The sequence below is a fragment of the Triturus cristatus genome, chromosome 11 (genome assembly GCF_964204655.1).
Source record: "Triturus cristatus chromosome 11, aTriCri1.1, whole genome shotgun sequence".
In the NCBI taxonomy this organism is placed as follows: Eukaryota; Metazoa; Chordata; class Amphibia; order Caudata; family Salamandridae; genus Triturus; species Triturus cristatus.
The window spans coordinates 353159866-353187288 of NC_140594.1; the positions used below are offsets into that span (position 1 = coordinate 353159866).

Genomic DNA, 27423 nt, shown 5'->3' on the forward strand with positions numbered 1-27423 from the left:
AGATCTGGATTAAATCCATCATCATTCTTTTGCTCACTTTGCCACCCCAGTTAAGACCCAGCCATATGCAAATCAGTCTTAACCCGCTCCTCATGGGAACAGTCCTGTCCAGTCTAGTACGGTTATTGTGTTTTCTTTGTTCGCTGTGGCTTGAACTAAACCATGACAGTCTAATTTAAACTAGAATGTGCAGATGTTTCCTATGGCCAAATCTTTTCCATGCACTTGTCGTTGTACATTTCTGGCAAATTAGGGTATAAGTTAAATAGTTTAACAATTCTGGCCCAGATTTATCAAAGGATAGGGTTGCCCTTGCAGTACGCAAGGTGACTGATGTAAGGACAGAACAATCTTTAAGTCAGATGTATCAAGCCACAAAAGACCACTTTGCAAAACCCTGCGTTGCATGGTAAATCTGGAATAATGCAAGGCAGTGCAAGTTGCTGCCTTGCATTACTCTGTGCAGGGAAGGCATTACATGGGTGGAGAGTAGGTGTTGCCTCGTATCCACCCATGTATTTTGGCACATTCCCAGATTTGCCAAGGCAGGTAAACCAGAGAATGCATCAAATGCGACACCTTCCTGATAAAGGTGCAACGAGGCGAAGTATCTTTATTGCTGCATTCTACAGCGCACTAACAAAGAGACAAATACCTCTAAAGATTGTTTTTGTGCAGGAAGATGTCCCTTCCTGCACAAAATCAATCCTGCCTGCAACGCAGGCACCCTTGCACCAAAAAACAAGGGTGCCTGCATTGGCACTAAACTGCACTGAGTGCGCCAGCACAGAGTGAGCAGGAATGCACCATTTGTTAGTAAATATGGTGCAATCTTGCCCTCTCTATTTGATGCAGCGCACCAAGTTGTCTTGCTGCATTGCGAAACGTCATATAATGATAAATCTGGCTCCTAGCTGTTTAGCTTGAGACTGACAGCAGCATTACTTTTTCCTTAGATTTAGATAATAATTCTGAAATTGGGTGGGCCTATGATTCCTCAGTGAAATATTCATCAGCATTCACAGAATACATAGATTTTGACAATTCGTGTGGCACAGTAAAAAGTTTGAATTCCTCATTGCCCTTCCTCTAAAACTGAACTTGAGCTCTAAGCTTCAGGAATGAAATTCACACGTAAAAATAAGGACAAAGTGTAATGGACATGTCAAAATTGCTGTGGGTATGGCCAATCACATATTTTTATCTTACTATTAAAACTTAAATACTTCCTGAAATTTTCACAATACTGGCCTCTTGCACCTCTTACTGTGCTAAATTGCTGTGAATTCACAAAGATGAAACTATTCCTTTCCAGTGGAGTCCTGTCCCCATGCCTCGGATGCTTGGAGGAGAAGCAGCGGACTCAGCCCCCTTCACCCGCCCGCAGCTTGTCTCAGAGGTCCCAGTCCAGAAGCCACTCAGATGCCAGCTCAAGGAAGTCCTCTTCACGCAGCTCCTCGCGCTCTACACGCCACAGGTCTTCTTCAACGAGATCATCACGTAGCAGATCCTGCTCTTCAAGGAAGAGGTAAGGTCTAGTAGCAGGATACCTATGTCTCATCCCCACCTCCTAGAGAGGGCAATTTGCGAATGATATAATTTTAATGCAAATACAACGATCTGAATCATAGTCAGTGTGCCTCAGATTGTCTCTAATTCTGTTATCAGGAGCAAAGTCCTGTTACTCTACATGTGCATTAGAGGTCTTTTCAACTCAGCCCTCGATTGTCTCTCACTCGTGAGTATGCCTTCACGAAACCAAAATGGCCTCTCTAGGATCGGGGTCACAGATGATTATTTAAATTCCTCTTCTAATGACCGGCCTAATACATAGAATCCAATCAGGCCTTTTACAGACTATTTTTACAAGTCCAAATGTCCCCCCACAAAAGCAGGTGAACAGAGACTGTGTATCAGAACATTTGTACTCACTATTGCCCTAGTGCCTTCATGTGTCTACAGGGTATATCATCTTATCCTCATAGTAAACGAATTTAAAATTTAGAAATACTTTCTAAAAGCTGTATTGTTGAATAGTTAGAAAAGTGGACTATCAGAGCTCACTGAATTTGATCTGTAATCCCTGATTTAAATCAAATTAGTCTCTGTTCTATTGATGTATATAGCTTCGACCTAGACATGGCTAGCTCTCGCCCTTTCTCAAGGACATATGAAGGGGTCCACACAAGGAAATGACCTTCACATGACCTTGTTCCTCCTTCTAGATCCTACTCAAGATCTCGCAGCTATTCAACCAGCTCCAGCAGGAGTCGCCGCGGCAGCACCTGCTCACGGACCCGCCGCAGCCCCAGCTACTCCCGCTACAGCCCCACAAGGTACATTATGGTTACTAACTTCTAAAATGAGAAAATAACAAAACTGTAGCTTCGAGGTACTGTAGCTTACCACCTGCCGACCTAGCTAACGGTTAGAGTTATCATCATGCACAGCAATGTTTGCAGCTATGCAAACAAATTATCTTTAAAATCTCTGTGAATCTTGTTCTGAATTGCAATTTTGCATCTGAAGTTTTTTATGGCATTTAAAACGGTTTCGTTTACTATCTTGCTTGTGGCATTTTAGCAATTTCGCCTCTAAACACATATTGTGAGTTAAACAGACTGTCATACCCAGCATGCTTAGCAAAGATGACTTCTTGGCCTTCATGCTAATCTGCATCTCGGGGCAATAAATATAAATAGAACACCACTTGTACAGCTGCCATTAGTTCTTCTGTTGAGTTATATACATGTCTGGTATACTATTTCAATGCAATTATGAGTCCAAATGTAACATTTGGTGAGGTGCCCTCGTGCCCACCATGCCACCTCTCCCCTGGCAGAAGAGTGCACCATATAGTTAGACATCACTGCATGCTGGCTGGCATATCTAAGGACTTCAGTGAAGCCGCCAGGGCAGTGCACTCTGCAGAGTGGGCACCGTGTTTGTTTCATCCCGCTCAGCACTGTTTGTGTCTTTGTATAGCAAACTCTCAAAGCAGGTGTTTAATCTAAAAAAATAAAACCTCAATGACCCTGCGGAAATGGAGTGATTTGCTTTCTTTGGCTGGTCAAACTTTTCCTGCTGCAAACCAGCCAAAGCTTCGACACTGAAACTCGGTGGTTCTGCAGTCTGTATAGGTGGCAGGCAAGCTGTGAGATTGGTGGACGTGGCACCCATTCCTTTTAGTAGATGCACCTCATCAGGCAAGATCTAATTGATACCCATACTGACACAGGGTATACTATAGATGGTCACTTGCTGCCCGTTCCCTGATCCTTGCTCCTATCTATCATTAAGGGCTGCAATGGATTTATCGAACACAAAATCTATAAATCTGTGTATGGTTTGCAAAAAGGATCTTGGATTGTGTGCCCACTAGTATGGCACCTTTAAGGTTATTCTGGGTAGAGGAGAGACTTGGTGGGCTATTCTCAGCAGAGCAACTGGCAAACGCAGTAGATGTTTCGGCTGGCAGTCCTTGTGCATCAATAAGCTCAGCCGAAGTAGGATGAGAAGACTGGATAGGGCCAATAGGCAGAGGAGAATCCCCTAGTGATTCTACCGTAAAACAGTGATGCAATATGGAGCCTGCTTGTCAAAATAAAAATCATCCACAGCCATTGGACTATTTTCTTTGCTTCCATGTCTCAGGGACCGTGAAAGAGAGCACAGGTATGGATCCAGTGAAAAAGATTCGAACAAGGACCGGCAGAAGAAAAGACGAAGGTCCTACTCGCCCATGAGGAAGCGCAGAAGAGATTCCCCAAGCCATCTGGAAGCTCGAAGAATCACCAGGTAGGTCTAAGCTAGGAATAGAACAAGTGAGCCAACTGCAGAATGGGCATCTTGTCTTAGAGTCAAACTGGCATGGCCCCTCAGATAAGAGCCAGGCACTGAAATCGGCAGCTCAGCAGCGTGAAGGATGAAAGAGCAACACTCCAGAAATGACACAGGCAGCAGAATGGGGACATGGAGGTGGATATTTCTAAAGGTAAATACAGTAGCGGCCTGTGTTTGCGACAAGTGGCAGGGCAGGTGGGTGGAGGGTTGGGGGGGCATAGGGGTTCTGAAGGGAGGGGAGCAAAATAAAAAACACAAAACCTTACCTTCAGCCGCCACATCCCGTGTCATGCTCCTTTGCTTCAGGCACAGACTTCCAGAATGCCCTGCAGCCAATCCTGAAGCTGCACTCAGATGAGAGAAGCTTCAGGATTGGCCTGAGCACCCTCAATCAGCACTCCAGGACAGACTCGGAGTCAGTGCCTGCTCTCTCCAACCCCAGCAAGGCAGCTGGGGTTGAATTCTAATTTCTAATTTAAAACATTTCTAAAGCGCAGCGTACACCATGCGGTTTCTTGGCGCTAGTAGGCAGGATCGGCAACTGAGGGAAAAGACAAGAGTGATAAGAATGAAGAGCTAAGCGGGGAAAGCCTGATTGAAGAGGAAGGTTTTTAAATCTTTGCGAAAAGAGAGGTACTGGGTAGCAGAACGGAGATGGTCAGGAAGGGAGTTCCAGAATGTTGGAGCCAAGGTGGAGAAGTTGGCCCCACCCCACTTTTTACGTGTGAAGCGGGGGATCTGAAGAAGGGACTTAGAGGAAGACCGGAGCTCTCTTGTGGGGACATAGGGTTTTATTAAAGAAGAGATAAAGGCGGGGGCAGTGCCTTGGCGGGCCTGGAAGACCATGCAGCCCGTCTTAAAAAGGGAGCGTTCTTTTACGGGAAGCCAGTGAAGCTCCCTGAGAAGGGGGGGGGAATGGTGATAGCGTGGGAGGCCGTAAACCAGCCGGGCCGCCTGGTTCTGGATCGACTGAAGTCTTCGCAGGCTGTAAGCTGGAATGCCATGATAGAGGGCGTTGGCATAATCCAGCTTTGATATCACCAGGGCGGCCATGATGATCTTGAGTGCCTGAGGGGAAAAGAAGCGGGAAACAGAGCGGATGGTGCGGAGAGTGAGGAAACGAGAGGAGACCACAGAGCTGATTTGTGGGTGAAGGGTGAGCTGATTATTCATTTTGACACCCAGTGTTTTGACCGTGGTTGAGGGGGAAGGTGCGGGCCCAAGAGAGGGGGGCCAAAAAAAAGAGTTCCAGGGGCTGGATGAACCACCGGTGAGAACCAACTCGGTTTTATCCGGGTTCAGCTTAAGGTGGTTGTGGTTCATCCAGTCCCTGATGAATGTCATGGTAGACTGGAAATTACAGACAGAAAGGGGAGAGGAGGACAGATCAAAGATGAGCTGGAGATCATCCGCGTAGTTGTACACGGTGACCTCCAGCTGCTGAAGCGCGAAGATAAGAGGGAAGATATAGAGATTAAAAAGCAGGGGGGAAAGAGAGGATCCCTGGGGAATGCCGCAAGTGACAGGGAGGGGAGTGGCAGAGAAGACGCCTAGCCGCACTGCCTGGGTGCGGTCCCTCAGAAAGGAGGAGAGCCAAACCAGGGCTGATCCCCCGATTCCAGCCGCCCTGACACGGGACAGTAAGATGGTATGGTCCACCGTGTCAAAGGCGGCGGACAAGTCAAGGAGGACCAGTGCCTGGTGTTTGTTATCATCCATACCCTTTCTGAGGTTGTCTAGGACTGAGACCACAACCGATTCAGTCGAATGTCTGGGACGGAAACCGGCCTGGCGAGATGCCGGCCCCCCATTGGTCTCAATATGGGCGCTGAGTACCACGGTGACGTGGCGTTCCATCACCTTGCCCAAGAAGGGCAGCAAGGAGATGGGGCGATAGTTGGCCGAGATGGAAGGGTTCGCGCCAGGTTTCTTCAAAATGGGTACTATAGTAGCTGCCTTTAGCGCGGGGGGCACTACACCCTGTGCTAGGGAGCTGTTGAGGAAGGCGATGGGGGGTTCAGAACAGCAGGAGTAAATTTGCTGCAGAATACGTGCCGGGCAGACATCCGCCGGAGACCCCGACTTCACTTTGGGAAGGATCTCCAGAAATGATTCCTGAGAAAAGGGGGGAATGGAGGTGAGAGGGCATTGAACGGTGGGAGGGGAAGGATCAACGAATGCAGGTGAAGGTGGTGGAATGTTGGCCTTGATGGTAACAATCTTATCCAGGAAGTAGGCGTTAAGTTGATCACAAAGAGGCTGGGAGGGGGGGATTTGGGGTAAGGTTCAATCTGAGAATGCCAGGTCATTCACTATGCCAAAAATTTCCCTGGGTTTATTTTCAGCGGACGTTATTTTTGCAGAGAAATGGGTGGTTTTTGCGGCGAGAATTGCTATTTTATATTTGGCCAGTGATGTGAGGAAGTGAGTTTTTGATAAAGGACAGTAATTTTTATTCCATTGCCTCTCCGCCCGTCGGACGCTCAGTTTAAGCTCTTTCAGGTGGTCGTTAAACCATCTGTTGGAATCCTTAGGTCGACGGATGGAAATGCGACGTAAGGGAGCCACTGAATCACAGCCACCAGCCAGCCAGGTGTTTATGGCCTTGGCTTGAGAGGTAGATGATAAGCCGAAGAGGGTGGGAGTGGAGTTTCGAAGCAGGGAGGTCAGGGAGGGAAAATCCAGTTTGTTCCAGTTCCGCGCCCAGGTGTTTTTGGCATGCGGAGTTTTTGATACCGGGTTGCGGAGAATGGAGAGGGAAATGAGGGCATGGTCAGACCAGGGGCAGGGAGAGACTGCTGCCGAAGTCACTGGGAGGTTGAGGGACCAGACCTGGTCGAGTATATGCCCATGGGAGTGAGTAGGGACAGTTATATGCGGAGCAAAGTTGAGAGACAGGAGAGATTCTGTGAATTCTTTAGAGGCCGTACACTCATGTGGGTCTGAGGGCCAATAATTGAAGTCTCCCAGCACCAAGACCGAGGCGTAGTTGACCACCAAGTTGGCCAACAGGTCTTGAAATGCCGGTAGGAATGAGGGCGAAGGCTGAGGGGGGCGGTACATTAAAAGGCAAATAATAGGAGGGGAGGATAGAAGAGAACGGACAACCAAAAAGTCAGCAGAGGGGATAGGGGAAAAGGGAAGTGATTGAAAGTTCAATTCCGACCGGGCGATTAAGGCGACCCCACCACCGGCCCTGCCTGCTGGGCGGTCGGCACGTAAGGCCACATAGGAGGGGGGTAGGGTGGCCAGGAGAACAGGAAGGGAGGAATCACAATACCAGGTTTCGGTCAGGAGCAGTAGGTCAGGTTTCTCTGAATCGAGTAGGACGAACAGCTCGTGGTGGTGCTTGACCGCTGACCTGGTGTTGAGTAGGAATACAGACAAAGGCGGGGTAGTGGGGTGAGGGTCGGGTGGGAGGGGACATGGTGACGGGGGGGTATGCAACGGAGGGTGTGGTGTCGTGGGAAAGGAAGAGGAAGAAGCGAGGCCTAATGCGGAGACGAGCCTGCGGGTGGGATCGGGAAGTGGCCAGTGGCCTTGAAGGGCGATGAGTTCTTTTGAGGAATAAGACATCATTTTGGCATAATGTCGTGCCCCTAGCCCCGTCCGGCCGCGGACGGGCGCAGACGGGCTTACCTTAGGCGCGCCTTCGGCGTGCAAAAGTCGCGCCCGCTGCGCTCGTCCGCTGCGCTTCCTACTAAGACACATGCTTTATGCCGGTGGGTCGGGAGGTTGGAGGGGGCGTGGCCAGCCGAGGGGGCGTGTCTCGCCTCGCCCTCGGGAATGGCGGCTGAAGGAAGGGAATCGTTGCAGCGAGTAGCGCTGTTTGTGGGAAGCCAAGAGATGCTGGTAGGTGAAGAGGCCAGTTAAAAACACAATATAAAAACACAATAATTTTAAAAAGTAGTTTGCCCCTGCTCCCGGCTTTTCGCCTCAGGAGCCAACCGTAAATGCGACGCCTGGCACCGGCGCGCTCTATTTGTAGGTATGGCGGGGGGGCGTGGCCAGCTGAGGGGGCGTGTCTCGCCTCGCCCTCGGGAATGGCGGCTGAAGGAAGGGAATCGTTGCAGCGAGTAGCGCTGTTTGTGGGAAGCCAAGAGATGCTGGTAGGTGAAGATGCCAGTTAAAAACACAATATAAAAACACAATAATTTTAAAAAGTAGTTTGCCCCTGCTCCCGGCTTTTCGCCTCAGGAGCCAATCGTAAATGAAGAGAGGTACACTGCGCATGATGGTTTGGTCGGACTGAGGCGGCCGGCCAAACCATCATGGGGAGTGAGGGTTTCCTGCTGTTTTTGGGGGAGCGACGCTTCTCTGCCATAGCGCAGGAGCCGCCGCTGGGTAAATATCAGCTGGAAGCGCCTGCAGTGTTTCTTCGCCTAATTGATATAAAGTGGAATAATACAGATTTGTGTCTTTTGCTTCTGTTATCAGCCAGTAACGTGTGTTCCCACATCTTTGAAAGGTCATCAAGAAGATGTGTCAAAAAGGTCCTAACTGCCAGGATTTATCAATGAGGGACACTGTTCTTTTAATATGAGGTCACTTTTTTTGTCCCAGTAGAGGTAGAAAATCAACCCCTATCTTCTCTTTATTTCCAGAACTACTAGCCCTTTTAGAAAGACTAAATATGATATATAATCTGATAATTAAACTTCTCTGTAGAATCCAGGGCCTAATTTTGTCTGGATTATGAAAAATAGAGAAAGGGGGGCTCTGCCTTCTCGATCCGCCGTGGGAGGATATGAGGCTTAAAGGAGTTATCAGGTCCTTAAAATACGTAAAGCAAATGAAGACAAAATTGACTTTGAGGTAGATTTTCACACCACTAATAGATTGTCTGGGCACTGTGTTGGGTGATGTAAAAGTACTAAAATATAATAGTGTGTATTGATTACTGCTACGATCCTTAGCACATTAGCATTCTCATATTACTGGTGCAGATTGGAAAGGGTGAAGGATTGGAAAGTGGTAAGACTACCAAATCATTATGGTTTTCAACCAAACAGATTGTAGGGAATAGCTTGGTTAAACTATTTTCAGCCGCATTAGGAGGTCTCTGGTAATTTTCACAGTGCCAGTGACGAGTTACATGCCCTCCCACAAATTACAATGCCAGCAGTAACTCCAAATATCTTGTTTTTCACAAGGAGCCTGCAGCTGTTCAAAGGAGTTGCTGCCTACAGGTGAAACTTGTGCAAAGGGGGGGAGGTGCAGGGGGAGGATGAGGAATAAACTGCAGAATTTTGTTTGGTATTTCTAGTTCTGGTTCTGCATTACTGAGGGGACCCGTATTGTCCACCTCTGGAGTTACTGGTACCCCAATATAGTAAACCTGGTGGATGGGAGTTACCCTCCCAAAATCTAGGGACCTCTTTTAAAATAAAAGAAAATAATGCTTCTAGAAAGCGGGTAGTCATTTTTGGCATTGAGGGGGGCTGATGCACACATACAACCTTCCAATTTGAAAACTGGACATTCTTTTGGGGAAAGTCTGTTGGCGCCATCCCTGATCTGCTGCCTCGTCGCTGCTCCTGGGCTCAATTACACCGTGTCTCCCCTGCTGCCGCTTTACCATCGTGCGGCCGAAGAGCGGGGAGACTACATTTCCCAGGTGCCCTAGCGCCCGCCTCACGCAAAGCACGCGCCCAGAGGCGCTTAAAAGGACGTGGATCCCTCCGCGTCGCGGGACGCGCGCGGGCGCCGCCGGGCTGAGCCCGGGCAGAGGGCGGGCCGTCTGTGGCCGTCAGGGGCCAAAGGAGGCCGGGCTGGGCCACCCCTCTTGTCACCACTGCAACCCTCTATCCGGTAAAGATCCTTATTGCTCTATTGACTCGACGCATTGCACCTGTGACTGATTGTTTGCTATACCTCATGCTGTGATCCTCGTATTTACTTATTAGCCATGGCAATGTCCACACGTTCGGGAAAGGGAGGTGGGGCTTCCGTCAGTGGCACCCTTGATCACTTCATTATTCGCGCCTGCTCTGTACTAGAGAAAGAAATTGCCCTTACAGAGCGGAGACTCTCTCTCGACGCGTTAAAAGATAAGTGCTCTTCAATGGGTGCATTTGCGCGAGCTGTGTCTCCCGCCAGAACGATCACTCAAGTGGATGGCACTGTAACTGAGACTTTGCAGCGCTCACCGCCGAGTGCGGCCTCAAACTTCACCAATCCAATCCACTCTGCTCAAGTTACACCGCAGAACCTCTCATACTCACCTTTGTTAGTTACTTCCCAGGCAGTTTCCGACTCCGCCATTACTATCAACTCACACCCTGTAACTCCTGTGTCCACTGGGCCACCTACTGTAGCAGACCCAATACCCGCTGCAAGCAAAAGGAAAAGGGCAGCTAGTGGTAACAAGGAGGACTACGCAAAAGTATCGAAGAAATACAAAAGCAAACCACGCACTATCGGGGGTAAGAAAGCGGGTCGAACAGCACCGCCTACCTCACATCAGCAGAGGATAAGATCTTCTCCTGTCCACTCTACCATCTTGCCTACCCATATCCCCGCAGAGCAATTCCTCCAACAATCTGGTTCACAAACTGTCCCTGAACCCCTGCCTCCAATTATTGGTCAACTTGAATTACTGATTAAATCCCTGCTACTTCCTATGACGGAAAGAGTGAGATTATTGTCCGAGAGGCTTGAGAGATTTGAGCAAGCCTCTCTGGACAACTTCTTCTCCCTTAAGTCACTAATTAAATTACACGCAAAGACGGGTCAGGGTCATGGTGTTACTGTCGACCCCTCTCCAATTACTTCCATTGAGCCCACGCCCCAAGCTGCATTGCCTAAATCATATGCTGCCTCAAGCTCAGGCCCTAAGAATGGAATTCCTCCACCAGCCCCAAGGCCTCCACTACCCAATACTCACTTGGTCAACCTTTCTAATAATAAAAAACAGGCTTCCGGCTCGAATGATAACTCTGTTGAGCCCGAACAGAATCTCCCTAAACTATCCACCAATGATCACTCACAAGCCCATCCTAAAGTTCCTTTTACCGGCCAAGAATTGAGTTTACCTCATGTTAACCTTCCACCGGAGTGCCTACCCCTTGTTGCCATCCTGACTGGAGTTCCTTGCCTTAAATCTGACAAGCCAGAATCTTACATCGAACTGCGTAACAAAACAACACACTGGCTGAATACTAATAGACCGCTCCCATATCATCTGGACGGTCATGTTCTCCATGTCAGAAGGGTATCTTGGGTGGGCAATAAACCAAAAAACATCCCTGGTGATTGTGTCATCATAAATTTTAGAGATCCTCGGGTCGCAAGGCTAATCTGTAACTACCACCAACCCACTATGAGTGCCATAGGATGCCTAGATCTAAGCCAATTTTACTCTGGCACTCCTTACTCCCATTACCAATATCCTCTTTTTCAACCACTTTGTGATGGGTATCTTAAGGGAGTCTGGAATACTAGTGACAAGGCCTCCTCTACGTTTGCCCCAAGCAATCATTATGACACTCATAGTCGTTATGAGCACTACTGACATGGAATCTCGGCTGAGGCCGATATTCCTTCTTCTGCTGGTGCCCAAAGTATTGCAGATGATCCCGAAGTAGCCACTGACTCTGTTAGGGAGCCTCTGCATACCGGCTTGGGTCCATATGCCCAGCAGCCCTGTTCCCAGCCTACTCCAACTCCACAGGGTATTAATCATCCTCTATCACCCTCCTCTAGCAACTCGACTCAGGTCACTTCTGACTCTTCCAACTTACCTATCTCACAAGATGTAGCCACCACTACTACTCTCCTTAGGATTCTAAATTGGAATGTTGCTGGCCTCGCCAGCAAATTAGACCTCCCTCATTGGGAGTCCTCTATTACATCTTACAACATCTGTATATTTCAGGAGACTTGGGCTGTTGAGCCATACCATATGGTTGGCTACACCACCTTTTTTACACCAGCAATCCTATCACCGACAGGAAGAGGTCGTCCTTCGGGCGGCCTGTTGATCTGGGTTAGTATTTCCCTTGGGTGTACCATTAGGCGGGCACACATTGTCTCCCCTGACATACTAAGGCTTACCCTTAAGGGAGCCCAGGGAAGGAAACCTCTTGAGATATTTAACGTCTATGCGAGGGGCCTTAGCGGAGGTGCTCTATCACCTGCGCTTGTAACTCTTGAGGGCGAACTACGCAAGTGTCACCATGCAGCTTACGTCCTAGTAGCAGGCGACCTCAACTGCTCCTTCGAGCCCCTTGCCTCAGCAGACCTTCCCGATCTACTAGAGGATGACGTCAAGCGAGGTATCCCACTACTAACATTGCCCCCTATTAAGAGATGGACTAAATCTGTTGTATTCCTGAACACCATGTCACTAGAATTTGGCCTAAGGGCGGCCAATGGTAGAACACCCTCCGACCTCCAGGGCGCCCACACGTACAACAGACCTAATCACACCTCAAGGATCGACTATATACTTCTCGATCTTGAGCTCTGGACACACATGGTGGACATGGAAATAATTCCCTCTCATGATAGCGACCATAACCAGTTATCTCTTTGTCTAAACTCACTCTGGGCACAACCACATGGGTCCTTGTCTTCATTGGTGGCTAACCCCCTCCAATCTTCGGAGGTTATCCCCACCAACTGTGAGAGGCGCCTTAAATGGCGCAAAGTAATGTTGGATGATGGCAAAGTCGAATCAATCAGGTCTATTCTACATGCTACGCAAGCTGAGCTGACTCCATCCACCAATATTCAGGATTCCCTTAATAGGGCTCCATTAGTCTTTCAAGATACCATCCTTAAATTGGGGAATCTATTCCGAACACATTGCAAAGGTGGCCTGCCGAGGGGAGGGCTAAAGCCCATCTCCAAGAATGGCTGGTATACGCAAAGTTGCAGGACTAACAAATCTGCCCTAATAGCGGCCCTAAAAAGTGGGAATACACCCATGATCCAGAAAGCTAGGAAAGATTATAAGACCTCGGTTTTCAAAGCAAAAAAGTCTTGGGAGGAACAGTTTTGGCAGACCCTAAGGGAGGCTTCCCTCAAACGTAACCCCGGTGCCTTCTGGGACACAATAAGATCAAAGAATAGACCTGCCCATGAACTTCTGACATGCAATATCACTGGTTTAGTTTGGTATGAGCACTTCCTCAATCTCTATTCCACTCGATCCGAGACGGTGGAGAAGTTTTTCCCCGAGGGGACGCTTCCCCTCGTGGACGCCCAGAAAATTGACCCCTTCTCTGATAGGGAGGTATACAGAGCTATCCAGTCTATTGTCCCGCAGAAAGCAGCTGGTCCGGACGGTATCCCCGGTGATGTGCTTAAACTTGATCCATCAAGCTGGGGGAAGCTCCTTTTGACCCTTATTAATGCTATTGTCAATGGCGCCCCAGTCCCTGAGTCATGGAAGGGGGCTGAGGTTGTTCCCATTTTCAAAAAGGGTGTCCGAGGAGATCCGGCTAATTACCGCCCAATAAGCCTGATCGACTCATCTCAGAAGGTTATTGGGAAAGTGATTTTGGAAAGGATACTCACTTGGGCAAATGACAACAACGTTCTCTCAGATTATCAAGCAGGCTTTAGGGTCGGGACGGGCACTATAGAACAGGTCTTTAGACTGATCCTTATCTATTGGAAGATTGTTCTCCTTGGAAAAGGCAGTCTCTACTTGGCCTTTATAGATTTAAAAACAGCGTTCGATCTTGTCCCCCGCGATACCCTTTGGCGTGTTTTATCCAACATGCACATTCCTCCCTACATATTGGCCCTGCTAATAAAACTTCACGACGGCAATTATGCCCAAGTACGTTGGGGTCAACAGGGCCAAAAAACTGAGAGAATTCCAGTAAACAGGGGTGTCCGCCAGGGGTGTGTTCTTGCTCCCACCCTTTTTTCACTTTATGTGAATGGGGTAGTGGACCATCTGTTGAAAGTTCCTGCTGATGCACCATCCCTGGCGGGCGAACGTGTTCCAACTCTCCTGTTTGCTGACGACACCCTCCTCCTCTCCAAAACACCTATGGGCTTGCAAACCCTTCTTGACAGTTTCCAATCCTTCTGTAATGATAGAGGTCTCATTATCAACACCACCAAAACGAAATACCTAATTTTAAATCCACCCAAAAAATTAGGTCAGCCTCCAGTCTTGAATGCAGTCCCTCTTGAAAGGGTCAAAGAGTTTGATTACTTAGGCATCCGCATCACAGATAACATGCGATGGACATCTCACTTGCATAAAATGCTTTTATCTCATAAGAGGGTCACTGGTGCCCTCCTCAGAGAACATCGTTCCTCTTCATCTAGACCAATAGCCCCAGCTCTGGACATTTACAAAGCTAAGGGTGTGAGTTCGGCACTCTATGGAGCTGAATTATGGGGCTCAAACAATATTGAGGAACTTGCCAAATCCGATTCCAGTTTCTACAAGGAACTGATGGCACTTCCGCAGAGCACACCTATAGTGCCCTTACTTTCGGATCTAGGGTGCCATGCGTTGAAAGATCTGGCCAAACTACGTCCTTTACTTCTCTGGGCTCGGCTCTGGCGGACCCCCGAGTTAGCCAAGTATGCGGAGGGCCTATCCGAAATTCTTTCCATGCCTTCTTGGAATAAAATCAAATGGCTAAAAGAGGTAAAGTCCCTGCTCTTCGATCTTGGCCTAAAAGACGCCTGGACAAATAGAGCTTCGCCCCCGAAAGCTGAGCTGAAGAAACTCTACTGGAGTTGGGTTATAGGAAAAAGGAATTCCAGCTCCCATTCCAGTAGATGTACTACCGAATTTCTTCTCCTCAAAGATAACGTTTATTTTGAGCCTTATCTTGACATTATTCAGAAGCCATACGATCGAGCCCTCTACTTCAAATTCAGAATTGGCACTCTTCCAGTACGAGAGCTGACTGCCCGCTGGAAACCTCCCTTCCAAACTTCGCCCAACTGTCCTTTTTGTATAACTAAATCTGAATCTCTTGCACATGTGCTTTTCGCATGCCCAGAATATAAAATCCCTAGATCATATTGGCTCAAACCTTTATGCAGAACCTTGGGCACGCGTGACCACCTCATAGCGCTGCGCATTCTTAAATCAGACACACGATCTCTCTTTGTTTGCGCTCTATCGAAATATCTGAGGTGGTCCTGGCTTTTAAGGTCTAAAGGCCTTGCAGCCCTTGACTAAGTAGCCAGACTGTTTTACATTGCCTGTCTGCATATCTATTTTACATTGTCCTATTTATAATGTTTATATGTTTTTTATAATTCTTTGTATATCTTGGGGTCATGTTGACATTATATTTAAATGATTTGTTCTTTGGCATCACTTGTTTTTACAATTTATATTTGTCTGTGCTTTTTAAGATATTCTTTTATCGAAATAAAGCTTATTTCATTCATTCATTCACATACAAACTCACACAAACCCATGCATTCCCAAACACAGGTACACACACACACACACATCAGTTCACAGCACTCACTCACAAATATTCCTACATGGACGCACGCACACACGAAACCTAAACAAAATAATTATTTTAATTTATTGTTTAAAAGGAAGTGTGAAACACCTTTTCTCTTGCATTGAATACATTTACCAGAGCAATTGTATCGCCCAACAGAACCAATTGTTTTCTCTATATATTATCTATACCCAGGTTCTGAGGGACACCAGGTCGCCCCATTATCCTTAATGTTGAGCCAATGAGAGAAAGCAGCAGTCCCTACCTCTTCACTGAGTGAAATGGGGTCAAGAAGAGCTGCTGACCCTACTCCACTCTGTGACGAGGTGTCACTGATTGACACTTGGTCCTGGGCACTTCAGGGCTTAAAACTAACCACATGGGTTCGAAAAAATCAGTGACACTCCCCTTCGTCACAAGGGTAAGGAACTCAAGGTGCTTTACCAAGCTGAAGAGATCAGGCCCAGAGGAGCTGTGACATCTTCAGCCCTGCAAAATTCAACTCAGGGAGCCAGGAGACTGTGCATTTAAAATAAACTGTCTGTCAGGCTAAACTTTGTTCAGCCTGATTGATTCTCTTCTTGTTGGGCAAAAGGTGAGAGAGCATGGCCTCTCTGCCCATTAGGACCGGACACAGCTGGGGTAAATTCAGAGGGGCATATTTATAATGCAAATTAAAAATTTGATTTCTGAAGCCACACAAGGCCACCTGGTGTGGTCCTGATTGGCTTTATAAATCTTGAGTAATGTAAAGCAGCACAAATCGCTGTGTTGCTTTAATCTGCGCCTAGGAGGTGTTTCCATGGGTGCTGCGTGAGTGTTCCCATACAAAATCCATAGATTTTGATGCATTCCCAGATTTACAGGATCAGGTAAGCCTGGGAATGCTCCAAAAAGATATGACTCCCCTAGAGAGGTGTGGCAAGGAGAAATACTTGTTTTTTTCTCTTTCCATGTGTGCTGCAGAATGAAAGAGAAAAAAGTCTCTCATGATTGATTTTGTCCAGGAATGTGCCACTTCCTACAAAAAAAAACAATCCTCCATTGGCACTAGGCAGTCCTTTGTGTGCCAGTGAAGCGGAAAGGACAGAAATGCACTATATTGTCTTAAATATGAACCATTCCTGCCCTTTCCCAGTGGTGCAGTGCAGCACAGCAAGGTGACCTACTGCGCTGCGCCAATTTTTCATAAATATGGGCCAGAGTTTTTTTGCTCACATCCAAGACATTCACGACTTCAAAGCATGGCTGTATCAAAAGTTATTAGTAAGCCATTTCCATGGCAAAAAACCCACAAATCACACAGTGCCAAGGTCTAATGATGTTTGCCTATCAAGGCTCAAATCTCAGTGAGATCTCACTGAGGATAGAAAAAAAATCTATATTAAGAGTAAATGTCTGGATAAATCATTAGACAGATTTTCCAGTACTACACTAGACAACATTTTGTAATAATGTATTTTTTTCTGTAAGGAGCACTAGTCACTATAGATTTCTTAAGGGGTATCATCATATATTCTAGCTTCAGCTTACACAGCATTGGTAAAGGAGCTAATAAGTTGATAGATTTTCCTCTCTATGACCTTATAACAAAAGTCTTTAATTACCATATTATTAATTTAGGGCCTAATGTGCAAAGTCATTTTGTGGTTGTAAATCATGTAATTTACAAAGTCATAGAATCTGTGACCGCACAATATTTTTTTATTTTGTGATAAAACCATTTTGCCAGTCAGGAAAGGACTTCCACTCCCAAAATGAGTTTCTCACTGCCTCAAGGTGAAACTCATAGGAGGTATATTGTAATTAGGAGGGGGAATGAATATGGAGTCCCTCCTAACTGCAATTCAGAATGTAATGTATCAATGGTTTGCAACCACAATTGCAGTTGCAAACCATTAATAAGAAACTGACTTCTCAAGGAAGGTAGTACCCCATTTGTAAAGAGGAAGTATTTCCATCCAACATCTTTCCCTTTGGGAATTGTGTCAGATGATCTCGGGGGAGGGGCAAGATCTTTGATCCAGAGAACCACTGCCTGCTCCCACAATAGAGACATATTTTTTAAAACTCCACTGTGGTGTCCTGCGGGACACATTCTAGTGTTCCAGTAAATGCACTATGTCACCAGCCACTCCCTAAGAGCTGGCCTCTACACTGGCCCAACACCCATCCATCAAAACTGTAACTGATCAGGTGACCCTGCCAATAAAAGGGGCGGGCGTACATGCCCTGGGCCAGTTATAAATACCATAACTATGCCTGTGTCTTTTTTCCACACACGTGAGGGACTTGGGTCCAAGACACCACACCCACCTGTTCTTTTAAAAAACACATACAGCTTTAAAAAAAGATTTTCTTTTTAAGCTGCTTCAATTCCTTTACTTAACAAAAAGCAAATTCTCCATTTGGGAATGTTAATATAGGGATGGTGATCAGGAGCGCCTTGTTGGCCATCATCAATTTGTTTCCGGTCACAGGGCGTTGCAAACATTGTTATTAATTTTCGTCAGGTGGGGGCTTTCTATATTCGTTAGGTGGAGGCTATCTGTAACCCCGTACAACTGGAGATTTTGCGACACAACCTATTAGTACAGGGGTACCAAAAGGTTGAAAAAAGTTGATGCGTAGTTTGCAAGCACTTTTTTAGGTCAAGCCTGGGTAGCACATGCGCTGCTCTGTGCGGCATGCTGTATTAGAGTATGGAAATAGAGCCCCCCCACTCTCCGCCCATATTTTTAATTGGCTTGTGTCATTGTCCTTCGTAAATGCTGGCTTCTGATTCGTTAATAGGCTTGTTAGTCCCTCCTTAGTACTGCCTTGTCTTCTGTTATAACCTCCCATGAGGACTGGCCCCTTTACTTCTGTTATTACACAGTATGTTTATTTTAGTCTGTAGGCACTATTTTCTTGAATGAGTTTCTGTTCTTGCAGGCACTACGTGCAGCGAGCCATTCGCGCTTTCACTTTCAAAGCACCCTGGTACAATTGTGGTTGCTGCTTTGCAATGCTTGCATATATGAGAGCTTGAGCATTTGGCATTATAAATGACAATAGCTTAAACTCTCACAAAGGCAAGACCTATTGCATTACAAATATGTTTGGGGGTAAAAGTGCCCCATACGGCGTTTTCACTTTAATGGCGGCACACACCTTTCTTTAGACCCGGCTCGTCTAAAGAAAGGGGCATGGCTGACATTAATGTGAAAGCGCGGCATGGAACGCTTTTCCCAAAATTGCATTTGCAATGCAATAGGTCTCACATTTGTGAGAGTTTAAGCTATTGACATTGTCATTTACAATGCCAATAGCTCAAACGCTCATAAATTCGAGACCTATCGCTTTGCAAATGCTTGTTGCCACCTGTCTCTTAGTACATCAGGCCCTTAATGGGGAATGGCAAAAGACAGCCATGTGGAGGGAACACGTGCCGAGTTATAACAAGCATTGTCAGTGCCAATAGGTCTCACTGTATATTGGAGTTTAGAATATAAAAAGTATTAAAGAGCAGTGAAAGTATTAATGAGCAGTGATAGCGAAACGGAAAACAAACCACGACAACATCAACAGAAAAGGAAAAAATAAATGGTCTACCATAATATTAGTAAAATAAAATGCTCCGTGGTTTTTTAATATTATTTTTAAGTTTGACTGTGTGGTATAGTTGTATTAATCACAAAAACAAACACAGCTTTAATTGAGCCTGGGTTAGCCGGTGCTCACCATTGTTATCTCTAAAAAGCTGGTGCTGAAACAACTGCATATACACTGCGATTTACTTCCAGCCAAACCTTACATAACTCCGGCTTCTCTGCCCATGTCCGCTGGCAAAACTGAAAACAAACCCCAACAACGTGAACAGAAAAGGAAAATAAATCATCTACTGTATTTTTTAATAACACGCAATGCTTAATATTACTAAAATAAAATGCTCTGTGGATTTTTAATATAATTTTTAAGTTTGACTATTTGATATAGTTGTAATATGGGCCCAACAGAACCAGCTTTAATTGGCCCTGGTCCTGCCAGTGCTCACCATCGTTAGCTCTAAAAAGCTGGTCCTGAAACAAGTGCATATGCACTACGATTTAATTCCCGCCACCCCTCACATGACTCCATTATCTCTGCCCTTGTCCGCTGGCAAAACGGAAAAGAAATCCCAACAACTTCAACAGAAAAGAAAACTAAAAAAACGCTCCACCGTATTATTTAATTAATAACACGCAATGTTTAATGTGAGTAATATAAAATGCTCCGTGGTTTTTTAATATCACTTTTAAGTTTGACTGTTGGAATAAAAGTCATACTGCAGTTACCCTCAGGATAATTCATAACAGATGTACGTTAAAACATAAACAAATGCACAGGGCTTTTTTAGGTCTGAATTGAAGTGAAACTGTAGTTCAGATAAGGATAATTGCTAACAGATGCACGCTGAAACAGAAACAAAGCCACAGATCTTCTTTAGTTCAGAATGGAAGTCAGACTACAGTTACGATAAGGATAATTGCTAACAGATGCACGTCTCTGTAAACAGGGGCCATCACACGCTACACAGTGTGATGACCAAACCAAATGCTCACTAAGTGAAATCGCCAGAAGGAGAGAAGGGAGGGACTTTTACAACCCAACACCAATATAAAGGCTTCATTTTTGAATGGCACAGCCAACAGCCAATACTTATAGAATACAATACAACATGTCTTGCAGACTCCGCAAGCGCTGTCTTGCCTCGACCTAAAAAAGCTGTTTTCACTGTGTACACAATCTCGATTCTGACTGAACTGTAGATGAAAGCAGCCGCGATTATCTCTAGATATTACTTGTGAAACATATCAGTGTGTCTCTATTTGATATATGTTGATGTAACCATGTCTTCTTTTCTCCATTCTCTCTCACCACAGTGCACGGAAGCGCCCCATTCCATATTACCGGCCAAGCCCCTCCTCATCCTCCAGCAGTGATAGCAGCTACACTTCCGGTCACGACCGATGGGGTCGCTCTCGTAGTCGTGTCAGCTCCAGGAGCAGCCGGAGCTGGAGCAGCGCCAGCAGTGCAAGCAGCCGGAGTAGGACTCGTAGCAGGGGGTGGAGTGACCGAAGCAGCCGTAGCCGGAGCAGAAGCAATGACACGGATGGAAGCTACCACAAAAGGAGGGGTTAGGTCAACTCATCCCTGCTGTTGAAAGCACCTTTTCATGCACGTGTGCACGGGTTTTCGTGTGCACATGTGTGCCTGTGTGTGTAGGTTATTTTTAAGCACCCCCTTCGACATAGTCGTCTCCTCCTCCCTTGAGCCTAAGGACAGGTGTCTGTGGAATCTCAAGCCCGTGCTACGTCACTGTGCAGCTCCTGGAGCGAGAACAGAGGTGTGGGAAGAGAGGCACACGGGTCAGGTACTGGTGATGGGCCTGTCTGTTGCAATACCATGTTTACAAACTAAAGAGTCAACAGGCCCCTCCTACCTCATGATGTCAGCACAGAACAGCAATGCAGACTAGCGAAGGTTACCCTCATGTTACAAAGTACAGATTCTGTAAAGAGAGAGACCCTCATGTGAATTTGACAACTAAAAGAGGATTTTCACACTTCTGACTTCTGACTAGGGGTACCTCGCTCTGGATGACTGGTCTTGGGAGATATCCCAACAGGTCATTTCCTTTAAAACACGTTAGGTTAACCTGAGAGGCAGCAAGATCACCCCAGCTCTGGGCCTCTTTCAGAACCATCGCCCTGCGGTCCTGATGACCACAATTATTTGTATGTGCACAGAAATTTCACCCAACTTAAATCTTGGGGCTCAAGCAGGAGTTTGTGCCCAAATCCAGAGTATGACGTGGATACAAAATACAGACAGACACGTTTTTTACCTGTTCAAATTGTGCAGGTAAAATTGCAAAATTTCGAGCTTTCCACTCAGTACAGGGGAAAACATGCATTTTTGCAATTCCGTCCACACTGGCTCCACATGTAATAGGGAGGTAATTTGACCCAAGCCCTCCATTACCTCTAATACCCCAAGGTGTTCGTACCGTCCACAAATCGCGAAGCACTTTGAATACCCTTCCCCCGCCCCTAAGCCTTCTATGGAAAAGCATCAATGGTTTATTGAGTGTTTAAGCTATTACACAAAGCACAACGTCCTACCAGTGACTTTTTATTACAAATGTTATTCTCATTCAAATGTATTTTCGGCAATTATCACACATTAACCATTAGATAGCAGATTCCGTCTAACAAAATTAGTGGGTATGGAACTTTGTTTCTAACATATAAAGGGATATCCTGGAATATGCTTATGAAATAAAGTCTCTGTTTACACAAGACAGCTTTGATTGGCCAGTACCTCATGTGGCAATACATTAAATCAGTAGTTCTTCCATAACACCACAGTGTTTGTTTGTCGCACACAAAAGAAAATTGCCAACTAATCAACATGTATTGGTTGCTATGGGCTAATGGGCCAAATCACATGGTAAATAAAGTGAACTCCTCAAAATAAATTATATAATAAAGAAACAAGGATTTCTTGCTTTGTGTACTTGCTTAGCCACTAAATATCACACAGATGCTCTTGGGTACAAGACTGTAAATTCTGTATTAATGTAGAGGGATGTCCAACTGATATTACCACACCCATTCTCACAGAAACATCATTGGTTATGGGTTACACCATGTGGTAGAACAGATATCCATGTAATGTCCCCTTGTGAATTGAGACAAAGATAACAGTTTAACTCAGCCACTTCATCAATGAGCAATGGTTTCTTCAAGAAGAAGAAGCAGTAATTCCTACATTATGATCTCGAAGCATCTTAAGTGGCTGCCCACTAGCAAAGGAATCGTACACTGTACATCCATCTTAGATTCTGGACTTAAGATTATAGCGATGGAAACAATCCATTTGAGTCTTACACTAAGGTGGTGCAAACCGCCTTCAATTCTTTATGCTTTCTTGAATCTGAAAGTACAGAGAAATTTTGAATTCAGACCAAATACAAAATCTGAACCACATGAGCGACTTGATGGTCTTGGCATCAATCCTTGTTTTTGGAATGATGTTTACAAACAGTGGTTGTTGGACACCTGTCAAGAACAGCAACATTGTTTTGTAAATTCCAGACAATGCAAGTGGATCTGGCGTTTACACCTTTAAATGTTGCCGTACCTGTCTCTGATATTGTACAACCACAACACGTGCCCGGGACTGTAAGGTCAGACTCACTTAAAGGAGCCCCAACCCTTAAAACAGCACTGATGAATTGCCTGCATGACAACAGTGAAGTTGTCCTCTTTTTTTTTGCAACATTGAGCCACAAGAAGTTTCATCCTTTTCCATCATCACAATGAACATATACTTTAAGCAGGATTCACTCAAGGTGTTCTACCAGAATATCAAGTTTCTGATAGTGACCTATAAGAATATCAGCTGCAGAATATTCAACTACCGCTTTCGTCAAGGTAAGTATATACATAATTGTAAATGTACTATTCTTAACTCCACTTCTAATGACCTTGACGTTTTGTTCCTCAAGGTAAGCAATTGTGTAGTTAAGAATAGTACATCTACACTTGCCTAATATATCTTAATTCCAAATCTACTTACCTTCAATATACTAGGTAAGTAGATTAGCTATTCTTAACTCCTCATCTATTTATCTGGAGGAGAGTAGATTTGGAGTTAAGAATTTTAAACCTACACTTACCTCTATTAACCTTGACAGTTTACTGGTAGCCGATATTCTTCAGTCAATATTGCTCGACATCTATCCTTGATATTCCGTCATACAACCATCATCCATTCACCAAGTCACTGGGGCAGATGCATTTCAGTCGAATCTGAAATTATGTAAACATTTTGCCATTAATTTCATTCACTCACTTTTCACAAGCACTGATTGTATCTTACTGTTTATACTGTATGGGTAGAAGAGACAAGCCACATTCCTGGGTAAGAGAGAAGTGACTTAGTGTGACATAGTTTATCGAAATTCCATCAAGGTGTAGGCCCTGGAACATCGGCTTTCTAACACAGAATACCTAACCGGTGCTAGTTTGCACCAAGGTTATAATAACGACTATATCCTATTACATATTGCATGGGGGTGCTATGATTCTTCATTTCTTTTTTTTAGCAGCCATTAAATCAATCATATTAAGTTATTTGACCCCCTGTATAGTATAAAAATGTGCCCACGATGAGCACCAGAAATGGTGATTGAGGTGTTACAACAATGTCAAACTTCCCACTGTGCGCCCATTATAAACCCTACCACTAGTCCCTTCTAAGTAGCCAATCCGAAAGAATCTCGGGTTTAGAAATGTTGAGCTTGACAAAGTTTGATCACAGGAATTGACATTCTTCTAATTCTAGAGTCAACCAGTCATAGCATACCCCAACCCAGAATGAGGCTCTTTCCCATCATCAGATGCACTGTATGCACAGGTAACCTAACTTGGAGACTCCAACCTAGAGATGAACTACATATCAGTGCAGCAAAGAGATTCAATGCTGCAACCATACTGTTTAATCTACCACACATTCAGCATGTCTAAGATTGCAGTGGCTGACCAGACCAGAGCTATTCAGGCGACGGGACATATCACTGGGCAGAGGGAAGAATGATATGAAAGAACATACCATAAGATAACACCAAGGGAAGGTTGAAAGTGGAGTGAGATGTGTTGTCTTAAGACAGGAAGAAAGGAGGTGTTGCAAAAATTTGGCAATTTCTGAGGATCTTTTTGCACATTATCCATACATACATGCGTACTGTAAATGAAGTAAGGGCAGATTGAGGCCCGTGTAAATAATGCAAAATATTAGTGATAATTATAATGTTATTTCTGGTTCACTTGAGATCCTGTGTTGAGGTGGACATTGTGAGGAAAAACTCTTGAGTAAGGCATTAGGCTAGGCCTAGCAATCCATGACCCCACAGAGACTCTATGAGGCCCAACAGGCTGGGCCAAAATGCACTGATCAAAGCAATCTATTTATCTTTTATTTAAGTGTATTTATTGGTCTACCATCTGATTGCAGTGTTGAATGTTATTTATTTATTTTATGTTAATTAAATAAGTTATTTTTCTGTTAAAATGTACCGGCTGTTCAATTAAAGTTGTAATGTACGTCAAACGAGCAAAGTTTGCAGAAACCAAGCTACTGCTCACGGTATCAGAAGCATGGACTTCTTTACCCAATAAGTCTGTCCTCCTCTAGGTGGGGAACACATACAAATGGTACAGTTTAAAGGAGGCAAAAGATATTTGTCCTGTCATATTCTGAAGATCAAAAGCAATAAAGTAGACTAAAACACAACGATGCTTTCCGAAATATTTATTTGCACAGACAAAACCCTTAAGTATAGGTCACGGGGCATCAAGCATTGGAAAGACTTGTAGTCCTAAAACATTTTAAACAAAATGCAACTTTCAAGTACCATAGCAGCAACCTTGATCAGTGATTTGGGCATTGAACCTGCAATGGAGTGCAGTCCACCAAATGACAACCCAAATGTAACTAAATAACTACAGTAACACTCCGGTTTTTATTGTGTCTTTTGATACCATCCTCTTAATTTTATTTCAAAGATGTCAATATGCTCATCAAAGGAAGAAAACAAATATATATGGCCAAACACCAAATGAAGCTTATGCATCTGCATTTTACAAGTGGCTCAATTACGGAGCTTCCATAGCTTAATTAAAGAAATAAATACTCCATGCGAACAACTTATACCCAAGCAGATACTGATAACAGAGTTGTTTAATGGCCACGTGGCACCACAGACATGAATTATCCATGGTGTGGCTGTGGGCATCAAATATGAGATAAACCCAGCTATATTTCATGAGGTGCCTTTATACACAAATCAAGGTAGGACAAACAAACATACATCATTGGCCCTCCTCATCTTATAAACTATGTACATTCCTGCATATTAAAACTGAGAGGCTAGCAAAACTATTCCTCTGTCCAAATCAACTTGGCTGTAATGCCTCATCCCAGAACCTCTGCAGACGTTTTTGCACTTCCGTCTTTCCCCCCACTCTTTGGGCCTCTCAGCCCCTTTGTTTTGACTGACCTACTGACTTTTCCTTCCCCTGGGACTGCTGGTCCTCCCGTCAGCAAGCTTGCCCCTGTGGGCACAAGCTGCTACACCTCAAATAACCTCTTTGTACTTCTCAAACTCACATATACCTAACTTTAAACTACAAGTTACTCAATCTTTGTTTCTCCTGGTTATTTAACAGCTGATCACAACACATTGAATGAATAAACCCACCCTTCCAGGAAGCATAAAAAGGAATATACAAAATACAAAAGAATTTCACAAATGAATGCAGTACACCACACCAGAGAAGGTTCAATTGCTCTTATAGCCTTTTCCACAAGAAAGTTAGAAATTAAACAATTATTGGGCCAACCAAAAGCATACTTTGTAAAATTTGGTGCTAACCCCATGGATCAAGATGGCAAGCCCAATGTCTTATCTGCTTTACATTAGTTGAAAAGACAAAACATCCCCGTAGTCACAAATGTTACATTTACTGCAGCATGACAACGGTGGGCCACATGGTTCAGTTTCGCTGCTAGCTACTCCTTGCCAACCTTCAGTCATTGTGTAGCCATCACTCCACTACTCCATCAGATGTGCAAATCCACAGCCAACCATTTGACACTAACGGCATAGCAGCACAATCAAAGTCAAACATTTAGTTTATGATTATGTTAACATGTAATAAGTTGTGGGTAAATTATTATAAGTCCTCAGGGTTGAATTTTAGTTTTTTATGTATTAAAATTGTGCATGCGTCTATTTAAAGTGCAGAAAAGAGAAAACCAACCAGCTCTAGTCCTAATATACCTTCAGCATGGGATCTTATTTGTACACATTGTACATACTGTATAATGAGTTGGAAACCGAAAAAGAGGTTTACGTAGCCATATGATTACAGATTGTATTTATTTCTTGTATTTATTAAAAAAACTGTACAGAGGTTGAAAATAATGTCTGTCGTAAGTTTCCTGCGATTGCTTCTGTATCTAGGGGAGTAAAATGAATTCTAATATCTGGTTGCAGAAATCATAGACTTCACTCATTGTCATGAATGTGATGCTTTCTAGAGTCGGTGTGCATGAGAAAAAGGTGCCCAGTAACACTATCACTTGTGACGTACATGTGACATCAATGCCATGGCAGACAATCAGAATATTAACTTTTGGCAGACAGTGAGCCAACGTAGATATAGGGTAGTCACAAAAAATTGACCTTTTTATTGTCGTATAACGAAACTGTACAACTGAAATTTTAAGGCACACATCTGGTAAACTAAACCGATGGACAAAATAAAATGTCAAACAATTTGAACATATGCTTTGAGTTTCATTTGTTCTGTTTTGGTTGAACGGGCCATACTGTCATTGTGATTTGTGAACTTCTGGGAATTCCGAAATTAGGCTGGTTGAAACCTGAAGGTTACTGATTGTCTTGTAGACTGTGGCTCCCCTATATCTATGACCAATCTGTGTACGACGTCTAGTCCTAAAATGTACCCATATTGCTGTAAAAATAAGGCATAGACCTATTGCAGCCCTAGTTTGACTTCTGACAATCAGTTTAAAAACACCTAAATAGCTGAAAATCTTCTGGGCTCCACGTGTCTCAGAAGAGTTGGGAGTTTAGTATCTAACAACATTTTACATATTTCTCTGATATGCCTGTTTACAACCCATCAACATTGCAGAGGAAGAGTAAACAGAAGCCATCCCCTATCCCATGACAAGGAAGTATCCAGGAGCCTGCAGGCCCTAGAGGCTTATTCGAACAGCCAGGTCTTGAGGGCCATTCAGAATTCTGGAAGTGAGGTGATGGTCCTGAGGTGCGTGGGGAGGCTGTTCCAGGTCCTTGCTGCAATGTGGGAGAAGGAGAGTCCTCCACTTCTGCTTCGGTAGATACAAGGAGTATGGGCAAGTGAAAGGGAGTTGGAGTGTAGTCTTCTCAATGGTTGGTGGAAGTTCAGGTGGTGGTTAATGTTGGCTGGTCCTTGATTGTGTAGAGCCTTGTGTGCAAGGGTAAGAAGCCACCAACTACCGACATCATTCATCACCGAGACCACACACCACAACATTTACA

At 44.9% G+C, this 27423-nt stretch overlaps 1 protein-coding gene across 1 annotated transcript in view; it reads left to right on the forward strand.

The window, feature by feature from the left end:
• The window catches only part of SRRM4 (serine/arginine repetitive matrix 4), a 255091-nt gene extending 228454 nt beyond the window's left edge, over positions 1-26637 (forward strand). Inside the window, exons 10-13 of the mRNA XM_085633486.1 lie at positions 1316-1528; positions 2226-2336; positions 3655-3798; positions 20189-26637. Coding sequence (XP_085489612.1) covers positions 1316-1528; positions 2226-2336; positions 3655-3798; positions 20189-20447 — 727 coding nt within the window. The 3' untranslated portion in view covers positions 20448-26637. The remainder of the gene's footprint in view (positions 1-1315; positions 1529-2225; positions 2337-3654; positions 3799-20188) is intronic.
• Positions 26638-27423: the final 786 nt, after the last annotated feature.